General features: G+C 46.2%; 1 protein-coding gene across 2 annotated transcripts; it reads left to right on the forward strand.

The window, feature by feature from the left end:
* The first annotated feature begins 847 nt into the window (after positions 1-847).
* On the forward strand, positions 848-27320 carry MMD (monocyte to macrophage differentiation associated). Of its 2 annotated transcripts, XM_024573257.3 has the most exons (7): positions 848-1131; positions 8280-8361; positions 12166-12326; positions 15837-15911; positions 17550-17651; positions 19527-19596; positions 25443-27320. In XM_024573257.3, exons 1-7 carry the CDS (start codon positions 1106-1108, stop codon positions 25641-25643), a joined length of 717 nt encoding a protein of 238 aa, XP_024429025.1. In that variant the 5' UTR covers positions 848-1105; the 3' UTR covers positions 25644-27320. The 2 variants fall into 2 exon arrangements, with proteins under 2 accessions (XP_024429025.1, XP_045038269.1); XM_045182334.2 differs by lacking the exon at positions 17550-17651 and having other exon boundaries at positions 854-1131.
* Positions 27321-27556: the final 236 nt, after the last annotated feature.

The raw sequence follows: 27556 nt of genomic DNA on the forward strand, positions 1-27556 counted from the left end.
GCTGGTGTGGGGTTTGAGGGGGGAGGTGTGGACAGACTACCTGGAGGGGAGCACACCTAAATTCCAGGAATGATAAAGGAAAGGATCATAAGGTCACCCCTCATCCACTTTCCTTAGAACCTCGCTTCCAGGAAGCCCTCTGAGTTTAGATTCAGCAACAGGACCCCGATTCAAGCCTACTGTTTGGTTTATTTGGAAGCTGCATGGATTAAAAGATAAAAATTAAAAAATTGGAGGACAGCATTAAAGTGTCCCTGCAGGGGATACCCCCGTTTGTGGTTCCCATTGAATCTCAGGGAAAGACAAACTCAACCTTCTCACCACAGGACAGACAAGGAAGGTTTTTAAATCTGCCCTGGAGCCTCGCACACAAGCCTGGAGGAAACTGGCACTCAAAATGATGAAGGAATAAATGAACGGAGGAGGGGGGAGGAAATGAGTGATGAAGAATGAATGAATGACACAGAGCGAGGGTTACAACACAGACGGGGGCTCTTTGTTTCTATTTTCTTCACTATTGCTTTTAAGATTCTTGGCCCACCTCCTCCTTTATAATTTCTCTTTCCCCTCTGCCTCCTCGACCTTTACGGTGCAACAAGACCCTTTATAGAAGCGTACCACCCTTCTAGCCTCCCTCTCCACCCTGCACCCACCGGCCCCCTCCTCCGAGGCTAGGTCCCTCCCCTCTGCCCGGCTCTGCAGATATGAATGGCAGCTTTGCCCCTGCGCCGCTCGGTGTGCTGATTGGCTGTCCCTCCAGGTGACGCACTGACAGTCGCGGGAGCACGCAGGTGGGCGGGGCCATCCGGGACGGAGCCCGGCTCCGGGGCGGGGCATGGGTGCTGTGGGCGGAGAAGCCGGGAGGCGGGAGGCAGGAGGCGGGAGGTGCTGCCGTTTAAGCGGCCTCCCTCCCGCCCCCAGCCGCCCGGTCTGGCCCCGGCCCTATCCCGACCACCAGCCTGGCCCACTCCGGCCCTGCCCTGCCAAGCGGTCCGCCGGGCACCCGGGCGGCCTCCAGAGCAGCCCAAGCCCATGAGGGCCCCGCGCCCGGCTGCTGGCGCTGACGAGACGGAGCTCCCGGCCCGCGAGGAGGAGCTGAGGATCAATGCGGTTCAAGAATCGATTCCAGCGGTGAGAGGGATGGAGCCCCCAAGCCACCGCCTGTGCTGGGAGCGGGCCCCAGATTCCACCTCCTCCCGTGTGTGTGGGTCTCTGCTCCCCACCTGGATCCATCCCCCCCGTGGATCCCGCGCCTTGGCGGGAGACCAGCCCCCGGGGGATTCCCTGCCCCTGCAGTCCCTGGGCGACCCCCTCTTTCGGAGGACCGAGATCTGGTGCCAGACCCGCGTCTCCCCCTCTCGACCCACGATCCTCGGATTTCCAGATCCCGGACCCAGAACCTGCCCTCCTCCCAGGAGATCCCACTGCTCACCCGCTTTAACCGCCCGATCCCCGTCCAGCTCTTGCTTGTTGCTAGACCCGAATCCCAGCCGCAGGTGCCGCCCCCGAGTGCCCAGACCCTGGCTTTGGCTGCCACCCCTTTACCCACGCGTGGGGGGCTCCCGGTGCTGGAGGAAGCAGGGCCGGGTAGTTGCTGCGCCCTGCAGCGAGATCCGTGGTAAAGCTAGGGTGCTGGGCGGTTTTGGTGCTTTGTCTCTAAAGGGACAACAGGGGAAACTGAGGCACACTTCACTGATTTAGCCTGCCTGGCCACGTCCGGGCCTTGATGGTCCTCAGGCTTATTTAGCGCCCCAGGGCGGTGCTATTTTGGGCATTGCGAAGGGCCCACTTAGCATTCGGGTGGTGAGATCTGCTGTTGGGGCGCCTGTATTAGGAAACGAGGAGGCGCCACCGGAAGGATGGCAGGCTGCTCATTGACTGGAGAGCCCGTGAGAACGCCAGCCCGGGGAGGCACCGTGGCCTTAACCGCGACGCAGGGTCTCTGCCTCTGAGCAGTGGATGGAGGCTGGCCCAAGGTTCAGAGAGGAAGCTCTGAGCTTTTTTTCTAATTCTTCTTCGTTTAAGTAGGTGAAAGTTCACCTCCCCTGTGTTTGTGGTAATTCTCCATCTCTTTGTCTGGATCTGGCAGCCGTTCCCATTCCCAGACCTCACCAGCGAGCTAGCTAAGCGTGCAGTGACTTGGGGAATCAGGGGAATCGGAGAGAAAAGGAATGCACGCAGTCTTCCCAGGCGGTTATTGTTGAGTGTGCAGGCACGGCCTTCTATTTTAAACGTTTGAAGTGCATTGGTCTTCTTTCCGATTTCCTAATCCCTCAGTGCCCACTCACCCATTATGCTTATTTTATTCCTTCCCCCAAGTCCCAAAGGCTAAAGGAGCCCAAAATGCAGAGGAAGACTTGTGGTGGACTCTGCCACGAGAAGGGCGATCAGTTTGAAGACTTGGATTAACTTGTGAATACCACTCAAGGTGTTGAATGCCTGGCACTGTTCCCCCACTGGGAACATCATATCAGTGCTGCTAAGGGCAAAAAGGAGCCACGACGTTCTTCTGGCTTTGGACCACGAAGGCAGGAATGAAGACTGGGGGGCTTTTTAAGGGAGAATGTAACAGGCGTTCAGGCGTGATTGGCGAAGCCCTGTGCATGTGGTTTGTTTGATTTGGTTTTATTTCTGCATGTCTGTGTTCTTCCTGTTTTCAGAGAACAGTGGCAATATTCTGTGAAACTACCCTTCCTTATTTGATTAAGTGTTTGTATTTCTTTCCTATCCTTTGAATTGTACTCTAGAAAGAAAGAAAAGAGCCTGTTTCACTCTTCATTGCACAAACATTAAAACAGTGTTAATGAAAAAGAAAATATTTAGGATCCTACTGTTTCATCTGATTGAAATATCTTTTTTTTTTTTTTTTTTTTTTTTTGCTGGACCCTAACCCATTACAGTTGTAATGTGATTTTACGCTCTACTTTATTCATTTAAAAATGAAAAACAGAGGTATTTTCTTCTGCTGCAGCATAGACTTTGTAATTTTCCCAGTGGCTGCACAATATCAATGGCTATTTAAGTTATTTTCTACATGACATCTAGACCTGTCCCGATTTCCTTTAAAGACTCCGTCATCCCACAGTTTCTTGTTTTTGTATCATAGACTAGACTGGAAAGATTATTTCTAAGGGTCAATTTGAACTTAGAAATGAAGCCTGAAGGGAAAAAAGTAATATAATGAAAAAAGTCCTGGGTTTTGTGGTCCACACACTGAAATGTTAGGGGTCCTATTTTCTCAACATGTAAAGCCGTGTTCGTTATACATCTTTTGAGCGTTCAGGGCAGTTGCAAGTAGGTAGATTACGGAGGGACAGAGGGAGGCAGGCACTGTCTTTAATGCGTGTGCTCCTTCTGATAGATTTATCAGGACTCCGTTGAAGAGCATTTGATTGCAATAGAAACATTTTATCAGGCCGTAGTTTGTGGCTCTGCCCCAATGACAAGAAAACCTGAACACTCTGCCGGTTTGTTCACAATGGAAACTTGGCGGTCCCTGTAGCTTTGGAGCAGCTGGCAGAGTTCTGCCATTGCTGCGGAGGAGGGCTGCAAGGGCTCAGCCCCCCGTCCCGAGTGGGGGGCTCTGTGCACGCCGGGCTCCTTAAAAGAGCTTAGGATATGAAAAATTCCACTGGGGCCCAGCACATTCTCTTTTTCGCTCTATCCCTTCTACATTTCTGTCCTCCTCTCCTCCCCGCCCCCAGTCCTCCTCTCCCTTTCACGGCATCTGGCTGATTGGAATAACTGCTGACATTGAGCCAACCTTTGCCAGGTAGTGGGTGTTTGTGTACAGGGGTGAGCAAAAGAGGGTTTACAGTTGTGACATGGTTTTGAGTTAATAAAGCTGTTGTAATAATTGCCACCTGCATGTCTTTTTCCATAGGAACAACTGTAACCCTCCTTGTGCCCACCCCTGTCTATTGCTCATCTAATCCTCAACTGTACCAGAAGAACAGGTGGAGTCCAAGAATAAAAGGGAACTTGCCTTGGTCACACAGCTAGGGAAGGGCAGATCCAAAGGTTCGGTTCCCTGTCCCTTTTGTCACCCACGCTGCCAGCTCACCTCATTCTGTCTCACTGCGCGCACTGCAACGTCTGTGTGCGCAGTGTAGAGGCCAAGGACCCACAGCAGCTTCTACTCTGTCTGGTTGGTGCCTACTCATTTCTCCAGCCTGGCGACCAGACATCCAAGGAATGGGGCGCTCCTTTCCTCAGCCCCAGTCCGTGACCATTCAAATGGAATAGGAGGTGAAACATCTTATTCTAGAGGAGTAACAAGTCTTCCAGGACCTCCTGTTGTCTTCTTTGTACATGTCCTCAGCACACTGAATCACAGGCTTGGGGTCGTGTTCTTAAAAATGCCTTCTCCCTTATTTAATAATGAAATTAAATGTCCCCCACCACTGCTCCCACTTCTGGCAATCTGCTCATTTCATAAAGGGGAACTAACGATTGATGGTGCGTAGGGTTTAGCTTATGTTGCCCCGTTTTTCAAGTGAGGTTGAAGAAGCCCTTAGAATTCCCATGGTCTGGGCCTTTAAGGATTTTCTTTATGCAAGATTGAGTTCTTTGGCTCCAAGACAGTCTGTTTCTCTTTGTTATGTGCAGAAGCTGCTGCACCCCCAGTGAACCCAATAACCGTGGGGTATCTCTCAGTTCAGATAAGACAGTTATGCCACAATGTCCGTCTTTCTAGTCATTCATTCAGCGCCTATTTATTAAGCTTCAGCAATAAACTGGGCATTGTGCTTGGGATTAGAAAGGAGATGGTGGACCAGGTGGCTGTCATGGAATTCACATTACAGTGGGAAAAAAAGTGAAATTAAAAAAAAAAACAAGTTTAAAAAATCTTACTGAATATGGTGAGGGTAGAGGGCTGAAGTGATACGTTATACGTTAGGTAGGGTGGTGAGGAAAACCTGAAGAGGTGGCATTTCCGCTGAGCTTGAAAGGGAGGAGAGCTGAGCTTTCCAGAGAATGTTCTAGGCAGAAATACACAGCGCATGCAGATGTCCTGAGGCAGACAAGGCCTTGGTGGTTTGAGGAGCAGAAAGGTGGTATGGCTAGAGGATGGGGAGTGAGGAAGGCAGGACCCTGCGTCTGGGGAAGAAATGAGCGCTGGACCCCTCCGGGCTTGCGGACCACTCAGGGACCACTTTGAGAAGTCAAAGGCAGGCTTTAAGTTAACGTAGGGTGTGTGATGTGGTCTGGTTTCTACAGAGGATTGCAGCTGCTGTAGGAAGAGGAGAGTCTGTGTGGGGATGAGCAGGGAGACCAAGCAAGAGAATCTGTATTTTCATAGCCCAGAGAGGTCCTTGTCTTGATTTTAGCTCGGACCTGTAGGGCTGCAGAGAGGTGGACTGGTGTGCAACACATTTGGAAGGCAGTGTTGGCAGCACTGGCGTTTGGAGAATCAGGAACACACAGGAATCCAGGACAACTTCCGGGACTGGATCTTAGGCCTCTGAGATCTGCTGGTGGGGTGCAGATCCATGTACGTTCAGCAGGCACAGCCCTTTGGGCTAAATTTAAGGTATGCTGAGAAGTGTCCCTAGGTCCTTATCTGTTCTTTCTCCACACAGTTTTGAAATTCAGTCTTGGGGGTAGGAGGGCAGCATAGGCCTAAGGACACTGGACAAGGGGGATGCAAGGGGGGACAAAAGAAAGTGAGGAAATGAGTGAAAAAACCTGCCTAAATAATAGCTTTATTGAGTGCGGTTTCCATACCCAGGACTAAACCACCTTTCCCTCAAACCCTCCAAAGCCTGCTGGATACTGGAGTCTAGCCCTGGGTAACCATTAGGGGTACACCGCCTTCAGTAGAGGGGCCTTGCAGAAGTGGGTGCTGCTTTCCACAACATTGGAGAACCTTCCTTATTCTTTTTTTTTGCGGGGAGAGAATAGGCTCAGTGTGTGGGAGCTGATTTGCATTTTACATCATTTAGGTCTCTAGACTGCACCCTGACAGAGCAGGGAGAAATGGGGAAATTGCAGCGTGCATTCCCCAACAACACGGTTGAGCTCTCTACCCCGCTGGCCCCAGACAGTGATCTGCTCTTAGCAGAGTTGCTCTTACCTGTCCCTGTTGCCCAGTTTTGGTTCTGTCCCTAACAGAAACTCCTTGAAGTCACATGGGTGGGCCATTTTTCTCCACAACTTCTGAGTTTATTTTTAACCTGAGTGATTCCAGGTGGGCAGGGACTAAGCCGTAACAAACCTGGTCACCCAGCTTCTCTGCTTTTAGGAGAAAATGTGAAAGTCTATCCCCACTGCTGTGTAATGGTCTGACTATTTTTAGATGGGGCTGCCAGAGATATAAATTGCTATTTTCGTCTGCAGCCTGGTGGTGGGTAGACAAACCCGCCTTGCTGCGCTCTGCACAGAGCGCTCTCCATTTTACCCTGGCCTCTGCCATCCTGGAGCCTTGCCCTTTACCCTTTAAAATTCCCCGTGGGGCGTGCTGCTCAGAGTGCTGTCGTTTGGTCTCAGGGCAATGATGCGATACATCCTTGAATGCTTGGGGCACGTTTAAAGCATTCTTCCCAAGAGCATCATTATTATTATTATTTTTTTTTACTAATAAGAGCTGTATAGCAACACTCTCATCCCTTAGGAAATTAGTGAAATTATTGAAGGGATTATCAGGGGAGAAAGATTTATTTATGTGGGAGAATAAATTCTGAAGCCATTAACTGTGTGCTTCCCATAAGCTGTTCTCAGGCCACCTGCTCAATGCCACCCAATAAGTATATCCGCGTATTTACACACTAGTTAGCTACCTGTCGCTGGTCCTTCACTCTCCCAAGTTCACTCCCCCGTGGACTTTCCTTTTGAACTCTATTGTGGGTCAGTTGGGGCTGCCATTTTATTTTCATTTATTTGCTCTAAGAATAATGTTCTCTCCTAATTCAGGGAAAAAGTGCTGATCTTTTGTTCATAAACTGGACACTGTTTAGAATGACTGGACCATGTGTTTTAGCCTCTTTTTGGCTACCTGGCTCTGCCATTTGCTTCAGCCTGGTACCATTTTTCAATGTGTTAATGAATAAGGTGTGACTGGTCAGAACCTCTTGTGGCAAATAACCAAACCCACCCCTCCCCCACCCGAAAGTAGCTCGAGTGAAAGGATAATGTATGGTGCAAAGCCTGTCTTGACACCTCGCAGGCTGGGGCACAGGAATGCAGCGGGGCCTCTGACACCGGAACGCTGCCCGGGCTCTGTTACCTCCGCTTGCTCTTCTGTGTCTATTTCTCTCAGGCAGCTGCTGGCTTCTGTTCCTGAGTTTACATCTCCCTTTTCCCAGAGAAGACAGGCAGCCTGAACCAGAATCCCTCATGACACGTGGCATGGGTATGGGTGGGCTGGGGGACCCTCGCCTACACGCTGAAATGGAAGAATGCTGTCGGTCTCTCCAGGTTCTGTGGCACTCATGCTTTTCACAGTGTTGCCGATCGCCACAGAGTTAGCCCAAAGGGAAGTGTGGAATCTGGGTATGTGTCTGTATGTGTCGCAGATTCTGATATTTAGATACACACAAATGTGTGCATGTCATGTGTAGAAAAACACGTATTTGTGTGTATATTTGAATTTTATAGTCAAAGTTTCAGCTGCTAGCCATATACTAGCCAAAGAGTTTTGAAGCAGACTCTTTTAATTCAGGAAGGATGCCGGTGAAAATGTACCTCTCATTTAGGTGGCTTGGGGGCAGCCAGTGTCATTTATTCAAGCTGTCTGATGCCGAAAGCAGGTAACGCAACAGAGTGAAACTAGTTGGACAGGCTGGCTGATCGTGGGCTGTGGGGTTTGAAGATCTATACGTATAAAAAGCCTCATGAATTTTGGGAGAGAAAATAGAAACCTTTCAAATGCATCGTAACCCTTTTCATTTAATGGCAATTACTGGAATTTGCAGTTTAGAAAAATCCCCTTGCTTTGTTTTCCGTGAAGAGTTCAGATCTGGTTATGCTGTGTGTGTGTGTGTATGTGTGTGTGTGTGTGTGTGTGTGGTGGGTATCAGTTGAAGGGGTGGATATGGTTTCTGTTTGCCTTGGGTTGGTAGGTTTTTCTTTTGAATAAACTGAAAGAATAAACTAGGGCACTCGCTTTCAGATCATGGCTGCGGGCTCAGTTTACACCTGTTTAGTGGCTTCGGTTCTGTCGCCCTAACTAGGTGTTCCCAGCAGTCACCTCTTCATTTAGAACAGACCAAACAACCATGGGCAGCCCACCCGCTGTTCTTCACATGCTGTTCTCGCATGATGTCTCTTTGTTTCTCCAGGTTCATGAACCACCGGGCCCCAGCCAATGGCCGCTACAAACCAACTTGTTACGAACATGCTGCTAACTGTTACACACATGCAGTGAGTATGCATTTCCCGCCTTTTCCATTCTTCCCGAGAGGCTTTGCAGGGAGGAAGGAGCAATCATCTCTGGAAACCTTCACCGGGTTAGTGAGATTTACCCATCTCTGAGACTTAACCTACCAGGGTATCGGTGCTGGGTCGCGTCACCAGAAACTGTGTGGCCGTGTCCCCTGCTCTGACTTACAGTTATCTCTGTTCATCCTGGACTTGCTTTCCTTGACCAGGTCTTTAAAATAAACACCAGGAAGTACCCTAGTCATAGGAAAACCAAATAAATCTGTTTATGAAGACCATCACCCTGGAATGCAACGAGTTGCCTTTCTAAGACAGTCAGCTATATCCATTTAACAAGGAGAGCTCACAATGTGTTGAAAAAGGTGCTTTCGGGACTTTCAGTTAAGAGGGCAGCACAGGTAAACACAACCTGCCTCCTCTCACAACCACATCGAAATTACAATTAAAATATAGAACAACCATCACTCAGAGTTCTAAGATACTGAGTTGAACAGGAGTCTGACAGCTGTGGGATGAAAGAAAACACAGCTGTCAAGACTGGTAGGAGGGGGGAGGTGCACAACAGGGTGGTCCCACATCCACACGTGGTGGATAAAAATTCAGGAGGGATATCTTGGGAGTGAGGAGTCCCAGCCCCACACCAGGCCTCCCAGCCTGGGGTTCCAGTGCCAGGAAAATAAGCCCCCATAATTTCTGGCTACAAAACCCAGCAAAGATTAAGTCAGTGGAAGAAACCTCTGGAGCCCCAAGCAGTTCCTCTTAAAGAACCCACACACAGACTTACTCAGACACACTCCCTCTGAGCTCCAGCTTGAGAGAAAACAGTGGCATACAGGGGGAAAGTGAAGTGTCTAGCATCAAGGCAAGAGCTGGGGGACAGACTTCTCCCAGACAGAAAGGTGGACCATTGTCCTTTTTCTGAACCCTCCCCTCATAAAGCTACAGAGCTGTCAGGCTGGTGTCATATATGAGACTCCAGCAGCCTGGCTAACACTGTTTGCTCCACCCTGGAGATCCCCAAAGACTCCTTCCTACCCAGGCTGCTTTTCCATATGAATGGCTGGCGTTGTCTCATGTTCACAACTTCCTAAATCCTCTAAAATGAGCAACAGCCAGCCTCAGTGAACCCCCAGCCCCCATGCCTCTTGCTAAGGGGCCACACGCCTGGCACTAGCAGCAACCAGCCTAGATTTATATCTTAGCTTCTCCCAGGAATCTCCAAGCCCAGCACAAATGGCAGCCATCTCAGATTGCTTCATAGCTCAGGCAGGGTGGCCCCAGGCAAAACACTGGTGGGGACTGACCTTGGCCTGCAACCATCAGGAAATCTCAGAGCCTGCACACCCAGTGGACATCTACAGACCATGTCAGAGCACCATCACCCTGTCCCCGTACAGCTGATCCTCCACGGACATCAGAGGTTGGTGGTCAGTGGTCACAGCCAGTCCTTGCCACTGACTAGTTTCGGTAAATCCCTCCCATTGACCTGCCAACAGCAATCAAGGCTCAACTACAAGAGGAGGGTGTACTCAGTCCACATGAAGGGTGTACCTTGGGTACCCAGCTTGGATGATAGGGGAGGCTGTGCCACTGAACTCTATAGGACACCTACTACATTAGGCCACACTACCAAGACAGGTAGTCAAAGCAGCTCTACCTAATACATAGAAACAGACACAGGGAGGCAGCCAAAATGAGGAAACAAAGAAACATGGCCCAAATGAAAGAACAGATGAAAACTCCAGAAAAAGAACTAAATGAAATGGAGATTAGCAATCTACCAGGTGCAGATTCTAAAACACTGGTTATAAGGATGCTCAAGGAACTTAGTGAGGACCTCAGCAGCATAAAAAAGATCCAGTCAGAAACAAAGCATATACTAATTGAAATAAAAAACAATTTAGGGGGAAACAACAGTAGAGTGGATGAAGGCAAGAATCAAATCAATGATTTGGAACTTAAGGAAGCAAAAACAACCAATCAGAACAACAAGAAGAAAAAAGTATCCAAAAAAACAAGAATAGTGTAGGTAGCTTCTGGTACAACTTCAAGTGGTCCAACATTTGCATCATAGGGGTGCCAGAAGAAGAGAAAGAGCAAGAAATTGCAAATCTATTTGAAAAAATAATGAAAAAAACTTCCCTAATTTAGTGAAGGAAATAGACATGCAAGTCCAGGAAGCACAATCCCAAACAATAAGGATGCAAAGAGGCACACTCCAAGAAACACTGTAATTAAAATGCCAAAGGTTAAAGATAAAGAGAGAATCTTAAGAGCAGCAAGAGAAAAGTAGTTAGTTACCTACAGGGGATTTTCCATAAGACTATCAGCTGATTTCTCAGAAGAAACTTGGCAAACTAGAAGGAATTGGCAAGAAACATTCAATGTCATGAAAAGCAGAGAACTACAGCCAAGATTGCTCTACCCAGCAAAGATACCATTTAGAATCTAAGGGCAGATAAACAGCTTCGCAGACAAGAAAAAAACTAAAGGAGTTCATCATCACCCAACCATTGTTATATGAAATGTTAAAGGGCCTTATTTAAGAAAAAGAAGATCAAAAATATGAACGATTAAATGGCAACAAATACCTATCTAGCAACAGTTGAATCTAAAAAACAAACTAAGCAAAGAAGAACAGAGACAGAATCATGAATACAGAGAGCGTTTTGATGGTTGCCAGATGGGAGGGGGATCTTGGGGGAATGGGTGAAGAGGTGAGGGGATTACAAAGTACAAATAGGTAGTCACAGAATAGCTGTGGGGATATAAAGTACAGTGTAGGAAACGGAGTAGCCAAAGAACCTACGCATGACCCATGGACATGAACAATGGTGTGGGAATGCCTGAGGGAGCGGGGGTGCTGGGCGGAGGGGGGAAAATTGGTACAACTGTAATTGAAAAAAAAAAAAGAAAAAAAAAAGAAAGAAAAAGGTGCTTTTTATTACTAAATGATCCCCTGAAACTGGTAGCCACATCTTCCCCACCCCCATGGTGGCCGTGCTCCTCAGTACAAATGTTATTTCTTGCTGAAGAAAAAGCTACTCTAAATTCTTATTTTTTTTCTTACAAAATCAAAACATGCTCATGATAAGAAACTTAGAAAATACTGAAAAATATATAAAAAATAAAACTGCTCAGAAACAACACTTTGGAGCTTTTCTTCATTTTGTGTGTAATATTTGTGAATACGCATTTTCATAGTTTTACTATTAATGTCATATTGTTGGTATTTTGTGTCAATATAAATTTCCCCCTTTTTGTGGTTTCATTTTTCCCTTTGAAAGTTGCACGTAATGAGACTTTCAAGGGGAAGAAATAGAAAAGGAGACCAGTTTACTCCTTTACGAAGAGTGTTTAAAACAGACTACATCATGCTATAGTGTTAGTACAACATGGAGGTTATGTACCTATGCCATTGAATACAGTTGACTTGAATTCAAGTTACGCACAATTCCTGAGCCCTAAACAGCAGCACCTGTTTCCTGTCCAAAGGACTACTTCATCTGTCTCTCTAGGGACTCCCCAGGAAAGGCACATGCTTGTTTTGAAGTGACCTTTCTAAAATTACCCCTGGTAAACCTATGCATTTTTCTTTTTAACCTGCACGTGGGTGTTTATGTAGAGCAACTGTATTCACAATTGCCAAAACTCAGAAGCAATGGAGATGTCTTCAGTCGGGGAAGGGGTAACCAGTGGTCCAGCCAGGCAACGGGATGTGTGTTGGTAACAAAGGTCTCAGTCTGGTGAAGCCAGGACATTCACTTGTCTTTGCCTCTCCCTCAGTTCCTCATTGTGCCGGCCATCGTGGGCAGTGCCCTCCTCCACCGGCTGTCTGACGACTGCTGGGAGAAGATAACGGCGTGGATTTATGGGATGGGCCTCTGCGCCCTCTTCATCGTTTCCACAGTCTTTCACATCGTATCGTGGAAAAAGAGCCACTTAAGGTACAGTGGAGTGCTCGCTAGATCAGAAGATCAGAATAGTCGACTCAGGGTAGCCTCCTGTACCGGCAGGTTCTGGTCACACGAAGCAAGAGAGTAGACGTTTCCCTGCCTTGCAGACGGCAGGGCTGACCTGTTATTTAGGAAGTTTTCCATGGATTAGATGGAGTTTGAGGGCCCCCATGTCTTTCTAGGAAAGCCGGCCTTTGCTCAGAAACCGCCTACAAAACCGGACTGCTTCCCCAGAATGCACACGTTAAAATCCTTCCCCAGAACGTACACGTTAAAATCCTGACACCTGTCCGCCCGGGCTGTCGGGTGCAGTAAGGAGATCAAAACTATGAACAATTACATGGCAACCAATACCTATCTATCAGCAGCTGAATCTAAAAAACAAACTAAGCAAAGAAGAACAGAGACAGAATCATGGATACAGAGAATGTTTTGATGGTCAGGGCACAGCAGCTGGGGGCTAGTGACCCAGTAGGCTGAACTCGGAGGCGGCAGCAGCAGCTGCGTTTGAGTCCCAGCCCTGCCACTTGAATCTTGCGTAAGTCCCCTGATCTCGTGGAGCCCCAGTTTCTTCATCATTAACGTGAGGAGAATAATGCCTGACTCATGGGGTTACTGTGATAGCCGAACGAGATTATGCGTGGGAAAGTGACTTGAAAATTACAGAAGACTCTAGGGCCGTGGGGTGTTAGGTGGTATACATCAGCCTGGGTTCGTGGTCTTATGAAATTCAGCTTTTCAAATTAGATCCTTTGTATCTATTCACACACAATTCACGTATCTTGCTACTGTTAACTGTCAGGCACTTTTCAAAAACACTGTGGTCCCTAGCCTCTCAATGAGAAGGACATAAAAGCATTCCTCCTCTGAGCGAAGGAGCAATTTAGGGGAATACAAAGGGAGTAGCTCACCATTTAATTGCTTATGAAACAGATTCGGCACAGCCCAAAGGGCAAAATTTCTTCTCACAAAAGGAGGAATCAGAGCAGATTCAGAGTGACTTAAAACAACATTAGCACAGGCCTTTTTGTTTTACAGAACGTGCAAAAATATCCCAAAGTGTTCAAACAATCTAACGGTAAAAAGACATGCGTTATTTAGGAGCCGGATAGGAGATGTATGAGAAATTACTGGTTTCCTCACATGTCGAGCCCTAGAGTCCCAGGGAGTGTTAGGGCTGGGTATGTCCCAAGGGACCACCTAATCCAAACCCATTAATTTCCACCTGGGGAAACAGGCTCAGAGGTGTGGCCTGACTCACCTGGGTCAGTGATACCCGCAGACTCTGATCATCCCAGGACTTCCCACTCCCAGCCCGGAGGCTTTTGTTTGTTTGTTTTTTCCCCCCATCTTTTACAATATTGCTTACACTGTGCAGTCTGCCACCTCTGCCTGCGCGGTGACAGGTCCCTGGGCTTAAAATAAAACCACAGCATCGAGTCACAAGGGAGCCGTGGGGCGCACTCACAAAGCATCAGCAGTACCTGTCCTGGCTCCTCAGGACACACTGTCACGGAGCCCAGAGGCCAGAACACTTCATTATCTTCTTGGCTCAGTCCAGCGCTTGTGGCTGCCTCAGCTGACTTGGCTTTGATGTCTCGATTTCGGAATCAATAAAGAGTTGTAGGTGCCTACTCCGCTCTCCAGGGCCTGCCTGCCAGGGGCTGGAGAAGGTGTAACAGAAACCAGACTCCGCTGAACCTTGAAATAACACTGCTAGAATCATACGCCACGTGTGGATTTTTTTTTCCTTTTGATCGCATTTACTGGGGTAACGCTGGTTAACAAGAGTTAGGTTTCAGGAGCACAGTTTACGTGTGGGTGTTTGCTCTGCCTTAATTTAAGTAAAAGAGGGAAGGGAAGTATCATTCACTGACGTCCTACTATGTGCTGGGTGCTGTGCTGAACACACAGCCACATCATCTCATTTAATGCTCTCACAGATTTGACGGTACAGGTGTTCTTATTTCTACTTTATCTGGAGGAAAGTGAGGGTCACAGAGGTGGGCGGAGAATCTCGAATAAAATTGCAGGTCCGACTGTACCTGCTGTAACAGTGCTTAACAGTCCAGAACAGCGATTTTCAACCTTTTCCAGCTCCCGGCACACAAACTAATTTACTAAAATTCTGCAGCACACCCAAAATATTTTTTGCTGATCTGACAAAAAATAGGTATAATTTTTATTCATTCACACCAGATGGCTACTGTTGTTTGGCTGTTTTCTGGTTCTATAATCTGTAGGGAAAGAAGTCAGTGCCCCGGACTGAACAGTCAGATATGGCTATTGTGTGTTTTAAAAATTCTTGGGGCACACCAGTTGCAAATCGCTGTTCAAAAAGCAAAATGAGAAAGGCCTGACCCTGACTAGGGATCATAGTCATTTAAGGAGGTTAAAAAAAAAAAGAACTCTCCTCTTCCCTCCATGCTCTCCTCCATTTTCTAGCCCCTTTAAGTTAGAATCTTCTGGACTGGGGCCCATGACCGGATATTAGAAGCTCCCCAAGGGATTCTGATAGGCAGTCAGGTTTGAGAAGCATTAGTGTAGTATTTGCCTTTTTCGTCCCGGGAGCTAAGTTATTCTCACTTCTTCGCTAACACTAACTGTGACTAAAACACCCGCAGCCGGATTTGGTCGCCACTGTGTGTGTGTGGGGGGCGGGGGGCACAAGCTAGTGCTTCACCAAATCATGGCTTCTACCCCGCGGACACCGAAATCGGGGTGGAGGCGATCCAGCGCATCAGTACTTTGAAATTTCCTCGGGAAGGGGCAGATTCCGGCGAGTCCGCCTTGTGGACGGTCCTTTCACAATAGTAATTGCGATAGTAATCACATAATAGCAATAGTTCACAGTAATGCTCACTGTGGACAGTGAGCTCAGTGAGCCAGTCCTTTGCACAGCAGATTCAGGTTTGGGAGGAGGAACTTGCGTGGAAACCCAGGCGGCCACCCTCCTGTAGCAAACGTCTCTTGTTGTTGTTGGTACTGCTGTTCCTAAATTAGTGTGTGAGTACCCTCAGACTGATGCATGATGACGCATTGTCCACACTGAGATACTCGAAGTGACAGCTTCTCTAGAGACATTCTGAAAAGACCGGGCGACTGTGACTTCGGGGAGTGCCCGCACTGGGACGGGGGCATGAGGGTGACCTGCCCTCAGAGAATTCCACCTTCTGGTCGATGGGATTTTAACAAACGGAAAACCTCAGGAAAGACAGGTTTTGGGTGTTCGTTTATTTTGGCCACTTGAGAGTTCCTGATTGTTGTGGGGTGGGCCCGTGTCTCTCATACACGGTGAGTAGGTCGTGCACGTGTGATCTTAACAGTAATGTAAAGCTCTCACTTGTGGCTTCATAGTATTAAAGGCAGCCGGTGGCTTCAAAGGCCCAGGCACCCGTACCACGGGAACCGAGAGCGGGAACGCGAATCGCAGCGTGGTGGGGCCGTACTTCCCGTCCGGTTTCCCGTAAATGCCGCCTAACCTGGTTTTCTGCCCCGTAGGACGGTGGAGCACTGTTTCCACATGTGTGACCGGATGGTCATCTACTTCTTCATCGCCGCTTCTTACGCGCCGTGGTAAGATACGGGCTCTCCATTCCGACGATAGCGGGTTGCTGATAGAATTCCCCAGTCCCCCTTTCTCCCCTCCTCCTGGCCCTGTGTCCAGCCTCCACGCAGATACGCACCCCTCTTCCCCGCCATGCACGTACATCCATGCAACTTTTGTCCCACGTTGACTTGCTTGGGTCCGAATGCTGATTTTAAAGGGAGAATGCCACTGCTCTCCAAAATACGTATCTGGCATTGGAGCGTTCAAGGGACGTTTCTGAACTTGTGCGCTAGGTAGCTCCCTCCCTTCTGATATACATCACGTTTGCCTCCCCCAGTCTCTCTGTACACTTCTGCTGCCGTTCAGAACACTCAGACATCTCGTCGTTTAAGGGGAGATGCTGTAAATATGTATGAGGGAAACACGCTCAGTTTTGAAATTTATACCGTTTGTCTTCAGTTCACTTCACAGCCCCGGAGTTACTATATTTGAGGTGTGTTTCTCTCATTTCTTGAGCTATATGAGTAGGGGAACTAGCCAAATTTATTAGCTATTTAAACTATCTAGTCCTCTGGTCAGTTCCCATGATCTTGCTGCCCTTCTGGTAGAGAGAGCAGATGGGATCTTTTGTTGCTTTGAAACCTGTGATTAAAGAAACATTTGTGTTCCCTATCAAGACATGGTCCAGTTTTAAAAGCTCAGAAATTCGCACGATGCCATCAACTACCATAGTCATTAGAAAGAGCAGGCCTCCAGATGTGAGTAACGCAGCACCTGCCATGCAGGAGAAACCCAATTATCTACTGGGGTAAAAAGTAAGTGCGATCTCTCTCCAGCACCTGTTACTAAGTTATAAGTCTGCATTACACTGGGGGGAGAGTGCTTGAAGGCTTTTGTGCAGTATACCTCAGTGTAAAGTAAGTCAATACAAATTTTAAATGGAGACGGAGGGATCAAGTATTTATAGTAGACATTTCGTTCACATGTCATCTTTGATAAACAGGTGGTACTTTTTCCATTTGGAAATATTAGTTTTATAGTAATAGCCAGTCAGAACATCGGTTTTTTTCTCCTATCCTTCATGTGAAATTAGTGTAAGTGTATTTGCAACATTTTAACGTTCAGGCTTCACAAGAGCCCATGGTACAATTCTAAGAAAACGTCTTCTATAATACATGTTGGGCTAATTCTTCTCGTGTTCTCTCTTGGAAGAGAGACGGAGAACGGAGACACTTGATCTGTGTGTTAGGGATCCGCTGTGGTTACGTGACCCCAGTTCGGGAGCTTGTTCAGGGTTCTCACTGAGCTTTGTAAGTAATCTGCTCTCAAATGCATCGTCTGAGACAGTGAGGCAACAGGCTGTGGGGCAGTCTGCCCGGTAAGGCAGGTCGGGCCTCACGGGTGAGCTGGGGCTGCTTCTGCAAACCTCCTGTTAGCGAGTTCTGTTTTTAAACCACATTGGAGCTAGCCTAAGTCGTACAGGTCAAGTGACAGTTTTATCTTTGACTTGTTAATGTCACCCAACTTACCCAAATGCCTCCGGGGTGCTGAGGGCCTTTTCTTCCTGGCCTCCTCCTGACCTTCAAGACTAGGGGGAAACACAGGCTCTACCAGTTCCCTTCATTTATCACTTCTGTTCTTTGTTGTCATGTTTACATTTTTAGGTTAAATCTCCGTGAACTTGGACCCCTGGCATCTCATATGCGTTGGTTTATCTGGCTCATGGCAGCTGGAGGAACCATTTATGTATTTCTCTACCATGAAAAGTAAGAGAAAATGATTTACCTTTGATAGCTTTCAAATTAACTGCCTACATTTCTTCTCCATCACGATTTATATTTGCACTTCGAAAATAGTAGAAATACATAAATAGAAAATATATCGTTTTAAACAAATCTTCAGAACCGCTTGGTATTTGTTGCTGGCGAGCAGATTCCTGCGGAGAGAAGTACGTTGGCATGCGTGTGCTGTGGTGCGGTTGAGGGACGAGGTGGACAGGCATTCTAGGCTCGGTTGGACCTCATTTCACATCCTCAGGAAGACCGGCCTTATCAGCAGACCAGCCTTGTCCTCTGTGATTGACAGTTACCACGGGAGAAAAAGAACTGCTTTTCAAGGTTCCTAGGAAGATTGAAGCTAACAGATATTAAGTGCCTGGCACAGCCGTTACCTAGATAGGAACCTAGAGGATGTTCCCAACTAGGATCCCCTGAGAAGGGGGATGTTTGGAAGGGCATCTAAACTTTATATTCCAACCATGGGGCACGTTTTTACAATTCATTCTTTGTACCTCATTGTCCTAAGTGTTAAGCAATATCAAAAGGAAAGCTTGTATATATTTAGAATCTTAGCTCAAGAGGAGATCTTCAAAGTCATCTATTCCAGCTTCATGCTTAAAAAATGAGAACATTTAGGACATGCATCTAATTAGTGACTCATCTGCAATTAGGACCCAAGTGTCCTAGTTCCTGTTTCGTGGCTCTTTTCGCGATTCCACGTGCCTGAACTGGAGAGACTCACACCCATGAAATCATTGTCATTGGATACAGTTTATTAAGTTCTTTACCTCTTGTGGTTGGCAGAACGGTTCTCAGAATTGAACGGAATGGCTCTTTACCACAAAGCACTGCATTGTTTTTCCTTTTCAGAAGAAAACGGTAGTTTTTGCTAACTTCTCTCCAACGTTGAAATTCACTTCAGTGCATTTTTGTTAGCATAATTAGCACCTCTGCGTGGTGTTATGCAGTATATATAAGTCCAAGGAGACAGTTCGTTTCTTGAACCCAACCCCCTAATTTATATCCTTGGATATAAAATAGGAAGTAAGACTGCTATCTTTTCTCCTATCCCAGGCCGGCTAACGTAAACCAGGCCTACAAACCTACTCTTCCCCGGTTCCCTGACAGGGTTACTTCACGGTAGACTCTGAGTATAAAACACCAAGAATGAGACGCGAGGCACACTTGGCCATTTGCTTTGGCAGGTATTAGGGAGGACTTACCTTGTGCCAGGTACTGCTCTCGGCCCTGCAGGTCCAAACATAAATAAATTCGGCCCCTGCCTTTGAGGAACTTAAGGTCTAGTTTGATTAGGCAGAAATGTAAGTGGCATTTCAATACGTCTTAAGTTTCAGACATTCTGTAACCTCATGTGATGATGAGCCTTACAAATTGGAGTTTTCTGAGCAGGTAAAGAGACAAACAGAAAGGCAGGCCTTTTGTTTCTCAGGGCCACTTCCCTTTGCCACTGCTACACACTAGGCCCAGGCTGCACCCTGCCCACCCTCATGATCCCGGTTTCTCACCGCAGTGGAGAGGAATGGTGGTGAAGGCAGGCACTCTGGGGCTGGAAGGGAGAACGCGTGGTGGATTGGGCCCAACAGTCGCTGCTGTGGCAGAAAACAGTTTCCACGAGGCACCGGAGTCTGACGCCTTTTCAGTCCTAAAAGAAATGCTAGTTTATTGTGACTCAGCTAGAGTGTTTTAGTCAGAAGCTTGATGGTGTCCTCCTGGGAAGATGCATTTTATTATTTGAATAGGTGTGTTTACTTTTTACCTTAAAGGAAAAGGGAAAACTGCTGTGGAAATGGTCTAAGTATTGTAGGAATAGACACATTCAATTAACTGTGTTTCCATCTGCAGGTATAAGGTGGTTGAGCTGTTCTTCTATCTCACAATGGGGTTCTCTCCAGCCTTGGTGGTGACATCAATGGTAAGGAACGGCCTCGTAATTGTAGTTATTCCGCCTTACTTCGTTTTAAATCACTAGGACTCATAACATGTCTATAGATATATGTAGCATTTCTTTCTGAAGCTGTATGTCCATTAGCTAGAGACACAAAAATTATACAAATTCCAAGAGCCAGCAACTTATACTAGCTACTGTCTATAGTCGGGGGGGGGGAATGATGCATTTACGTGTGTTTATTTCTATTTGGTGACTGTCTGTGTTTGTTTCTTTTGGGATAACCTTTCTGTTCATCCCACCCTCACTCCCACTCTTCACCCCAGTCAGGGGTGAGGTTATGTGAAGGTGGGTATTACTTAGTGTCCTAACCCTAAACTGGAAGAAGGCACATTCTGAGGATTGTTTCAATGGAGAGAATATAAATTACTGACTTCTTAAATCCTAAAAATTGGAAGGACCTTAAAAGGTTCTTTGGTTCAACGTTTTATTGGATATTTCTGAAATCTCATCACCTTACTTTTCCTTTCACTTGTTATAAGTCATATTGTTTCTCTTTCTCTGGGGAGGTGCTTATTTATTTATTTTTTTATACTTTGCCTGAATATTTCCCTCGGGGTCTTTGATGGGTGAAAGTGCCGCATCACCGGTAGGGGGCGGTTGCACGGGTACATTCTGAACTCCCTTTCAAACCCAAACACCATTGAGAGATCTACGTGTATCTGTCAGCTTGGAACAAAAACATATCATCACAGCCTCAGATTCCGCCCGGCTGGTGACTGGTGCCTCCAGCGTGTGTACTGCAGCGTCTTCCTCTACGTTTTTGGCACTGGCCACCGTGTTCACTAAGGGGGTCACAGAGTGCTCCGTTTGAACTCTCTTCTCAGCTTGCCGTGGTCAGAACTGCTCCTAGAGCTTCACTCCTGAGCTCACAGGCAGCTTGTAACGATGCGGTTTTACTGTGCATAGTTCTTGGCCCGGCCGAGAAAACACCTGTGAAAGGTTTAGGAGTTGCAGGTTTCCTTATGTGTTTTTCAGAGAATGTATCTCAGGAGAATGTAATAAAATGTATTCTTTGAGATAATGAGGTTTATGACGGCTTGAACTATTACCTAGTGCCAAGGCAACTGGGACTGGCGGGGCGGGGCGGGGGTGGGGGTGAAGGGCTGAAAGGAGAAAATCTGTCTTCAAGGCCGTGCGGTTAAAGGGCGATTGAGGACACCCGAAGCCACATAATAAGCGAGGTCTGTGTAGACAGGTGATCAGTCAGTCGTTGGAGAAGAACTTCAAGTAAACTCCCTCTGGGTATCATAAGGCAGGTTTATCCGGTATCTTTATCACTAATTGTCATTTTTACAAGTGGTAAGTAGCAGGTGACTAATGTTATAATCAAGCGGGATATTCGCTACACTTGCCCCTGCAGAGCTTAGAATCAACCATGAAATAGGGGCCGGCACAACTAACACCCCTTTTTATTGCAAACTCATAAGCGTGTAATTCTGGAACATAACAATATCACACTCAAGCACTCCGAATGACATTTTAGGTGAAATGTTCAAATTAAAACTGTAAATTATTGCACCCATATTATTACCCTGCCAACCACACTCAGGCAGGCCTTACTTCTGCCGGACCCGGTATACATGATGCATTATAGAACTGTACTCACTTGAAACCTATACCATTTTATTAACCAATGTCACCCAGTACATTTGATTTTTAAAAAACAGTTTTCTACACTATTGCTTTCCTGAAAGATTCATGTACTTTACTATTTCATGACTGGTTTTTCTTTTCTTTTTTTTTTAAAAAATATTTATTTATTTTAAGAGAGAGGGAGAGAAACATCAGTCTGTTGTCTCCTGCACGCCCCCAACTGGGGACCTGGCCCACAGCCCAGACATGTGCCCTGACCGGGAATCAACTGGCGACCCTTCGGTTCACAGGCTGGTGCTCAATCCACTGAGCCACACCAGCCAGGGCTGGTTTTTCTTTTATTCTCTTTTTGTTTTCTCTCTTTGTGCATGTTTTCAGGTTAAAGATAAGTAGCGTATATAGTAAAACACGTTCTGGAAGTAATAAGCTTATTTACAGTGGTGCCTCTAATCAAATTCTATCTCAAACAAATACAATTCAAATGAACTAAGAAGCTATAATAAAGCTTTGCAATGTCTTTGACTGGGGGAAGCACAGGTTGCTGTGGGAACGCCAGACAGATGTGCCAAAGGAAGTCTATTTGAGCTGGTTCAGAAAGACAAGTGGGAGCCTCGAGAGAGTAGGGGTGATGCAGCTGGCATAGGTAGAGGATACCAGCCAGGCGGGGGGGATGCACGAGCATTTTGAAGAATTGAAAGTAGTTCCTTGTTTGGAACGTGAGTGTGTATGTACTTGTTTGAGTATGTACATGCATGGTTGGGGGGGGGGACTGTGCAGGTAAATTGTGATCAAGGTGTTGAGCTAGACAGAGGCCAGACCAAAAAGAACCTCACAAGCTGTCGGAACCCACAAAGCAACAGCACGAACAGCAAACATGTATTTCCAGATAAGCAAGCAGCAGACGTACATGACGCACAAATCAAAGGAGATACAGGGCATTAGAAACAGACCGAGGATGATGGAGATGTCAGAGGTGCCATACAAGGGCTTTAAAGCGAGGAATAACCAGGTGGGGAGTCTCAGAAAAGATGGGGAACTGCAAGAAGGAACCAAATGGAAATTCTAGATCTGAAAACCATGATATGTTAAGAAAGAAATTTATTGGAGGAGCTTGATGACAGATTGGATAGTGCAGAAGAAAAGATCGATGAACTTGAAAATGAACACAAGCTACCGTCTGGAGAAATTATTTGCTTTCTCTATATGCATCTGACAAAGGACATGTATCTTGAATATGTAATACACTCCAGTAATAAAAAGCCACTTCTATAAAAATTGGTAAAAGAGTTGAATAGACACTCATAAAGAAAGATATGCAAGTATCCAGCGAGACTTTGAAAAAGTGCCCAAAGTCATTAGTCTTCAAGGAAGTGGAAATTAAAGCCTTGATGTGCTACCACTGTACGCGCTGTGGAGCGGTGAAAATTAGAAAGACTGACAACAAATACTGGGAAGGATGTAAAATAACTGGAGCCCTGACTCACTGTTGGGGGCCGTGTAAAATGTCATAACCACTTTGCCATCTTGACCAGAAGTCTCAGAAAATTGCTTAGCAGGGTATTATAAAATTAAACACTTAGGACTCAAAAGGTATTATCCAACAGAAATAAAAACATATCTACAAAAGGCCTGTAAAATAATGTTAATATTAATTTTATTTATAAGCGCCCAAATGGAAAGCATTGATGAGTAAATTCTGTTAAATATATACATGGAATGCTAAACAGTAGAACAGAACAAATGGCTAATATACATAAGCACACATGCCTGAAACTCAAAGACGTTATCTTGAGCAAAAAAGCCAGACAGAAAAACGTACATACAGTGTAATTCTACCACGTGAGGTTCTAGAGCAGAGAGACTTAGTCTGTGGTAATAGCAGTAAGAACAATGGTTAGTGGATGGGGGCTGTCTAGGATCGGGTAGGGGTAACAACAACTTTCTGAAGGGTTGGGATAACTCTGTAATTTGATAGGAGGTTACGTAGGTGGGTATGTTTATCAAAACCTACACTGTTCACTTAAGATATATGTATTACACACTGTAAATTAATCATCAGTTTTTAAAATGACTCCTCCCCTCCTAACATCCCCCCCCGCCCCGCAAATGTAAGTTCAGGAACCAAAACACCTTGATTCAAATCCTGCTTCTGACACTCAAAAGTTACATGGCCTTGGGCAAATTATTCATCCTGTGTTTTATTTTTTTCAGCGGTAAAGTTAGGGTAATAACAGTACCCAGTTCAGGGTTGTGAAGATTAAATGGATACGTACATTCAGGGCTTCATACGGTGCCTCGTACCTAGGAACACAGTAATGACATTGACAATGAAGGAAATGTTTTGTTTCGTTTTAGGATTAACTATGTTTTGGTTCTTGGAAAGTCAGTAAGGTAAATGTGGTATTTTGAGGAGCTAACTACTAACAGAATATGTATCAAAACCAACCCACATCCCTGGTTTGGTCTCTTGCTTACTGATTCAGCAGAATGAAAAAGTGAGGTACCCCGGTCCATGACCAGCCATGTGACCTTGTTCAGGTTGTTTCATTCCTCTGGTCTTTTTTTTTCATCTCTAAAATATGGAGGTCATGTCAGACGAGTGGTTCTTGCCCGTTGCCCTTCATACCCCATCTGAGAATCCAACAAAAGCCTTAATCAACCTCTAGAAAAATGTTTCTAATGCACATACACAGAGAATTTTGCATAATTAATGGATCTTAATTGCTTTAGAACTTTTAGGAAATAGTGTTTGTGTATGTGTGTGCGCACACGTGTTAAGTAAAAATAAACCTGGCTGGAGTTCCATCTTACCAAGACTAATGAGAAATCTGGTATGGTCTTTTGGGGTTGGCTTCCTTCCCATCTTTCGATCCTACCAAAAACGTGGGAGCTTAATGTGAGTTTCAAAGATAAGACTGATCCTCGCCCCCGGCCCTAGATCCTCCCGCCGGGTTCTTACAATCATGGTCATCCATGGCTGCCATTGCTTTGGCCTAGGCCCATGGGGCCCGTTCAAATAGGCCACTGCATTAGAACTTCCTCATGCTCCCGGCTAAACTGGCCACAGGACCTGCTCCAAGGCTCAAAAGGTCACACCTGTCAGTGCCCAGGCCTCTGGGACACCCACACACTTGTTCCCTTGCAAGGCCTTGCCACTGCCTGGCTTAGGTTTCCACCTCCCCTGCAGAATCCAAGACCTGTCTGTTCCTAGTGCCCAGGAATCCAGGGGGCTGACTTGTTTCATCAGCTCCCTAAGCCCTGCCTCTCTGCTCATTCACAGAACCCAGCTTAATCTGGAAGATGGGTCTAGGTCTTTGAAAACCAAGAGTGGCCTAAAAATTCTCCTTTTTGTGCTAAAGTGCGCATGCCTGTTAACTTCCCGCTAAGCTAAGAAGTCCAGGCTCAGAGACAAAAAGGCCTGGCCTCACCAGGAAGGTTAGGAAGTATGTTGTACCCTATGATCTCTACTCTCCGAGACTACGTCTAGCTATGACTTTCCTGTGTCAGCCGTAAAGAAGTCATAAACACACAGGCAGACAAAGTCTCAAGAAAGCAATCAGTGTAGAACAGGGCTTGAGGGAGAAAAAGGGAAGTGGAAACTTGGGCTGAGGTTATAAATGGAGTGGTGTGGGTGTGCCCTAGTAGGAAGAAATCTTTTAAAGGGGAAGATGAAAGCCAAGGATCTCTATTACTATAATATCTATGTAACATAGTACTGTATTAAAATGAACTACTGTGTCTGGATACTGTGTCAGTCTGCTTGGATGTGCCCTAGATGAGCAGAATGTGCTGCTCTTTACTGTGGGGCCTGTCCTATAACTGCACTACTTGGTTCCAGCAAGACGTTCAGCGCAGCCCCAGCCAGGTAGCTCGGTTGGTTAGAGCATCGTCCCAATACGCCAGGGTCGCAGGTTTGATCCCCAGTCACGGCACATGGAAATCAGCCAATGAATATGCATAACTAAGTGATCAACAAATCCATCTTACTCTCTCTCTGTAAACTCAATTTTTTAAAAATGGTGTTCAGCCCAAAGGGTAATTCAGGTGGGGATGTGAGAGACTTCTAAGTTTAGTTCATATTTCCAGATTGGGAGTCTGTCTATGCAGGGTTCCTTTGTTGTCTAGAAAATTAGGGTGCTCAGGGGAAATTGCAGTTAATCTCTTTACCTTGTCACTTCAGAGTAACCTCAAAACCTTTTTGTTTCCTCTGTTGACAGAATAACACCGATGGACTTCATGAACTTGCCTGTGGGGGCTTAATCTATTGCCTGGGAGTTGTGTTCTTCAAGAGCGACGGCATCATTCCGTTCGCCCACGCCATCTGGCACCTGTTCGTGGCCACGGCAGCTGCGGTGCATTACTATGCCATTTGGAAATATCTTTACCGAAGTCCCACGGACTTTATGCGACATTTGTGAGCCACCTGTACTAGGTCTCCAAACCAGTATTATTTCAATTATGGCACTTGAGAATGGGGTAAGAGCCGAATGGTGCACAGGAGGAGAAGAAGGAGGAGACAGCTGCACTGACTTTCCGTATATAGTTTGAATATAATTACTGTGAAAGTGTAGGCGCTGTGTTCTGGAATTTTCCAGAACACATAAATAAGGCAGTAAATTAATTATTCATTCCATTCCACTATCATGCAGGACTCTGGGTAGACTTGGCCAACTGATGTTTACAAACCAGAATTTTGTATTTTGATTTTAGAGATTTTACTACATGATTTTTCTAAATGACTAGGGCAGGTTGTCGAAGTCAGTGCAATAGCGAAGCTTCCTTTTTTAAGAGAAAATCGTATCACGTTCCCATCAGCCGTGTAAAGAATCATGGACAGAAGTTATACTACTTTCACCATGTTTCACCTTGGCATAACATGGTTATTTTTTAAATAGTAACTTTAGTTTTTTGTAACTTTTTAAAAAGTGTCCCACTGACGCACATCTCCGCAGTTCCTCATCCATGCGAATTTTTGCGGCGAGCTGTCAACATTCCACAAAGAAACAAACATTGTACCTCTTCTGATAGTTTTATTAGCCATGGAGAAATTGCCAATTTTTAAAACCTGCAGATTTCCAGACTTTTCCTGCCAACCTGTGACTCTGAATTTCGTGCTGCTTTGGGCCATCTACTTGACCTCGTTTGGTTTACGGATGGTGGAAAAGTATTTTGATATCATTAACTTTTTCAAAAGAACCAACTTTCTCTCTGCACCTTTGCCATGCGTCCTTCAGGGCCGTCCCGGCAGCAGGCGGGGCTCAGTCTGCGCCACCGTGCTGCGGGGCTGGCTGTCCACGGAAGGCTTCTGCGCAGCCTCGCGCCTCCCGGCGAACTGTGGTGGTGCTTCTTGGGTGCCCGACCGTTGTCACTGAGCTCTGTGTGATCAGTGTGATGCTCACTTTTAAACTGTGGAGTTAGACGCACACATTCACATTTCCACCTTCCTTCTCCACCTCCCGGTGTACCTTGTTTGTTTGTGTTTCCAGATAGAAACATATTTAAGGCGTTGTTTGACGGACAGAAACTCATGTGTCTGTAGTCCATGGGTTATATGCTAGCTCAGTGGAGTGGTATTTAAATGTATTATTTTCGGTTTTCCCTCAGTGTCTTATATTAAGATTGACATATTAGTTGCTCTGTTGATTAATCCTCTGTTGGTGTTTTCATAAATGAGACAACCTTGCCTTTAGATCAGGTGCTGATATTGATTATTTTCTAATGGGTTTGATCAATGGAATTGTTGGTTTGATATTTCATTGAGGCTTATCCATTGGTGTTGTGTGTGTGTTTTAGACCTCTCTCGTGTTGGTGAATTACATGGGAGTGAGGAACAGAACTAATGTTTGCCGGTGAATTTTTAAATGGGCAAGGTGCTCAGTAGTAACACCAACCAGACCACCCCTCCCTGCATGATTCCGAGCCTCCGATGCCTGTTGTTTTATTGTGTGTGTTTTATTTTTAATATATTAACTTTTGTGGATTCATGTAAAGTCTGCTCAGAAGTAGCACTGTCAAAACCACTAAGATGTGTGTAAAGAACTGTGGCTGTAGACTAGAATAAAACTGGTCCTTGGATTTGCTCCACCGTCTCTAAATTAGGCTGAGCGTGATCGTGCATCTCTGAGAGCCTGAGCGGATCGGGCATTTGCAGTTCCTAGACCAGCCGTGTTTGTTTGCTTGTTTCGAACCGTCAGGGTGGGAAGAAAAACAAATGTGCCCTGTCGTCTAGAACGCTCCAGTCCCCTTCTCAGTAATCGAAATGCCAGAGTCAGCTCAGACATTAATCAACACACACTTTCAGTTTAAAACCCGCTAGTTGGGGCCTAAAGAT

The sequence above is a fragment of the Desmodus rotundus genome, chromosome 9, assembly GCF_022682495.2.
Source record: "Desmodus rotundus isolate HL8 chromosome 9, HLdesRot8A.1, whole genome shotgun sequence".
NCBI lineage: Eukaryota > Metazoa > Chordata > Mammalia > Chiroptera > Phyllostomidae > Desmodus > Desmodus rotundus.